Genomic DNA, 4,234 nt, shown 5'->3' with positions numbered 1-4,234 from the left:
TTCTACCACTCTTTGGTTTCTATATCTTTCTAACTCATCATCATATTACATAGAAGGTAGAAAAGTTAAGATTCAGGAATGTTCAAAATGTATCGGATTCTGTATGTTGATTATAATATGTATAACATCTACATTGATTCAAACCTCCAAAATAAGCTACTTTTCATCTTCCTTGTCCACTTTCTTCCCAATCCAATTGGCTACAATAGGAGTCAAAGCCACGGTAGGAGGAAACCTTATCGGGGATGCAGCTTTATGCGCTGCATATGCCAAAGCAAAGGCTCCTACTTTCTCTCCCGTCTCATTCGTCGAAATCCCAACCTTTAAAACAAAAACACATCGAAATCAGCTTTTTCACTCAATCCAAGATCAAGAAGAAGAAAAACATAAAACTTAGTATGATAAAAAAAAAACCTTTAAAAGAAGAGCTTGAACATCAACACCGGAAGTGACGAGGACATAGCAGAGGGAAAAGGAAATGAGTGAAAGAGTAATTGAAGTGGCGAGATAAGCACCACCATACTTAGCAAGCAACTCTTTAGCCTCATCTGTTTTCGACTTCTTCTTCTTATTGTTCTCTCCATCAATTCCTTCATCATCTTTCGAGCTCAATATCTAATAATCACATGTTCATCCAAAACAAAACTTGTCTAAATCAGCCTATCATTTAAGTCAGAAACGATCATATCTACTCACATATATACATCCCAAACACCAATTTAGTACTCTTAAAAGTTAAAAGCTTCCGCAGCTTCAGAATCCACCAAAAATTTGTCTAAATTGGCCTATCAATGAACTCAGAAACAATCATAAAGCACCAATTTAGTAGACTTAAAAGCTTCATAGCTTCTAAAACTTGGCAAAATCTGGCGAAAGAAGCATCAATTTTTGGACTCATATCATCAAGATTACGAATTAACATTAAGAAATTGCAAAATCAAATGAAACAAAACCAGAAAACGAAAAAGGAGGAAGAAACAAGACCTTCCATAAACCAACTTCGAGTCCATATTTCTTGGTAACTTCCTCAGCGGAAGGAGAAGGAGAAGACGACGAAGCGTTCTTCTTCTCAACCTCTTCGGCCTTCTCACGGACGGCTCTGCATCTGAATCTCGTCGACGAAACTCGAATTGAAGAGTAGAAGAATCGGATTTTCGGGTTGGTGGTGTTTAACAAGGAGGAAGAAGAAGAAGAAGAAGGAGGAACTTGGAGAAGCATCGCCATTGTTTTCTTCTTCTTTCAGCTCACCAGATAGAAAAACCAATTCTTTTCACCTTCTTATTATTTAATTTATTTATCTTTTCTTTTTATAATAAACACAAGTTTTTTTTATTTTCTTGTTTTTTGACCGCATAAACACAACTATTAAAAGTATGTTAAGTTAAATTATTTCGGATAAAAAGAACTTTAAAATTAAAATACTCATGACGTGTAGAGAGTTTAGTTAAATAACGGATGAGGTTGTTTTGGTTTTGATACACTCAACATACGTATGGCTAAAATGCAGGCCAAGTCGCATCTCACATTATTTTATGTATATACTGTATAATACATTTGTGTATATACAGATATTTTCGTTATACGTATCTTGGCTTTTGAATGTGTGTATAACGAAAATGTTTGTGTACCGTACTGTACTGTACACTGTAAAATTATAGGGATGTATTGATAAGTGATAACTGCTTACTTTTTTGAGGAATAATTGAAAAATAGATATACAGTATGTTGAGTACTAATGAGAGAGAGATATACAGTATGTTGAGTAACGTGCAACCCAAAAATTCAAGTTATCATCACTCATCACTCATCAGTATGAGATAAAATGGTATATACATGGATGTTTATGTAGGAATGTTCCAGACTTCCAGCCATTTTTTTGTGTGTATGAATACTATTCATATCTTGCAATATTACGCCTAATTTACATTGGGAAAATGTCATAAAAAGCCTGAACTTTGCAAAAATGGTGAAGAAAAGCATCAACTTTGTATATGTTGAAATAAAACTCTAATTTTGATTGACTTTCTAGTTTAATCCTAAATTTTCGTTGACTTTTTCAAATAAGGCACGTCGTTAAATAAATAAGTTAACAGCATTAGCTTTTTGATAAGAGATTCTGTTAAATCACAAAACGACGTCGTTTTTGTGTTTTAAAAAAAACAAAAAAGAGACTCGAACCGCTTACCTAAAGGCTAATGAAGACATGAAATAACCAGCTGACCTAAAGTGTTTTCTTGACATCTTTTAGAAACGCATGTAATTATTTATACTGTGTATCGCTCGAGTCTTCTTCTCCACCATTGGAAAGTCACCGTAATCTCCATTGATACACTCTGTTCACCGTAATTTCTATTGTGTGTCGATTTCAATCTCTTTGCATAATCGATTCACTCTGTTTGTCGTACTCGTCTTTGTTAAAAGTTTCGATCTTTATTTCAGTTGAAACCCTAATTCGATTTGGATCTGAAGTTTAGGTTGTTCAAAATACTTTTGAGTGATATTTACTTTTCATTTCTCCATCTCCGACCTCGAGAGAAGCAAAAATAATGGCAGAAGAATCGAATATGAATATTGAGATCTGGAAGATTAAGAAACTAATCAAGGGATTTGAGTCAGCTTGGTGAATACGACCATGAATTTGAAGAAGAAGACTCTAGGCAACATACGGATAAGTATATTTGTTTGTGTACCTACAACAAGAAAATGCTTTAGCTCAATTGGTTAAAACATGAATGCTTTGCTTAGAGGTAACGGGTTTGAATCCCATCTTAGTAATTTTTTAAAAATACAAAACGACGTCGTTTCATGATTTAACAGAATTTCTTAACAGATATTTAATTTCGTTAACTTATTCTGTTAGATGATTTAACGATGTGCCTTATTTGGCAAAGTCAACGAAAATTTAGGATTAAACTAGAAAGTCAATTAAAATTAGAGTTTTATTTCAACATATACAAAATTGATGTTTTTTTCATCATTTTTGCAAAGTTCAGGCTTTTTATGACATTTTTTCCAATTTACATTATTTGCAATTAACCAGAGTTGCAAAGCAAAATTCACTAACCACAATTTTAAATTGGAACGTCTCAAACCTAACATCAAAGTAAACTAGCTATTATGTTAAAAAAAAAATACAGGAAACAAAAAATATTATCAATGCATTTAAAATATATATATATATATATATATATATATATACTTAACCAAAATGTTTGTGTACTGTACTGTACACTGTAAAAGTATATAATTGCATCGACATTAAATCTTCTAATAGTCAGTCCAACGCACTTAACCATAAACTTTAGTGTTGTGAGATAGGCATCAATGGAATCTTATACTATTTGGTAGAAATTCATTGGTAATGTAAACCCAAAAATAATAGTATACTATTTTAAGTTGTTGTTTGTTAATATGGTCACATACAATTTGTATAAAAATAAACAAAAGTAGTGTTATGATGATTGTCCTAGAAGATGTAAAGAAAAAAAAAATCAAAAACAATATTGAGTGAATACTTTCAAAAAAAATAAAAGTGTACATGTATTACATAACTTTTTAATTACAATCAGTGAATCTTCTTTGAATCAATAAACTAAAAATTTTTTTGATTATATTTAACTTAAATGTAACTGTAAATACTAAATTTAGTTTTTAAAAAGATTACATTTTGGTGATTCATACAAAACACGTGGAGTTATACAGTGGTAACTAATAAGAGTGCGAGTCCGTAACTCAGAAGAGGACATGACATGTATGATATAACTAACTAGAGTTCCTAGCTATTAAGACAGTCCAAAAGAAAGAAAATAAGATGGCCAAGAAAACAGTAGTGGCCAGAACATTCTTCATCAACCTCTGGCTATCATCTTTCTTGATGTGGAACGGGTTCGGAAATCTCCAGCTGGAGTCGGTGCCGGGAACGTTCTTGATCCTGAACAAAGCGTAACAATTCATTGTCTCCTTTGATTCTTTTTTTATACCACATTTTGACCTCTTACTCGATGCTTCGCTGAATATCGTTTCTTGTTGAGTTGGATTAGTTGGTCGAGATGCTTGGCTAGCTTTCATTGCCTCCTCATCAAGCTTTATTATATCATCGTTCAAAATCTCGGCGTAACAATCATCAACGATTTCGGCCTGATCCTGCATCCCAATAAAAAAAAAGATCAACTCAGTTACAAAACTCTATACTCAAACGAGTAAAAGACAACGTAACTAAGGATGGTCAGCTCAA

General features: G+C 32.7%; 1 protein-coding gene across 1 annotated transcript; it reads right to left on the bottom strand.

Annotated features, from left to right (window-relative positions):
• On the bottom strand, nucleotides 1-1,288 carry LOC104786999. Its single transcript, XM_010512487.2, has 3 exons — nucleotides 985-1,288; nucleotides 415-615; nucleotides 1-321 (listed from the first exon to the last, which is right to left on the bottom strand). Exons 1-3 carry the CDS (start codon nucleotides 1,222-1,224, stop codon nucleotides 157-159), a joined length of 606 nt encoding a protein of 201 aa, XP_010510789.1. The 5' UTR covers nucleotides 1,225-1,288; the 3' UTR covers nucleotides 1-156.

The sequence above is a fragment of the Camelina sativa genome, chromosome 5 (assembly GCF_000633955.1).
Source record: "Camelina sativa cultivar DH55 chromosome 5, Cs, whole genome shotgun sequence".
Taxonomy (NCBI): domain Eukaryota; kingdom Viridiplantae; phylum Streptophyta; class Magnoliopsida; order Brassicales; family Brassicaceae; genus Camelina; species Camelina sativa.
Note: the sequence above shows the minus strand (reverse complement) of the source record. Positions and strands in the feature narration are given on the sequence as shown.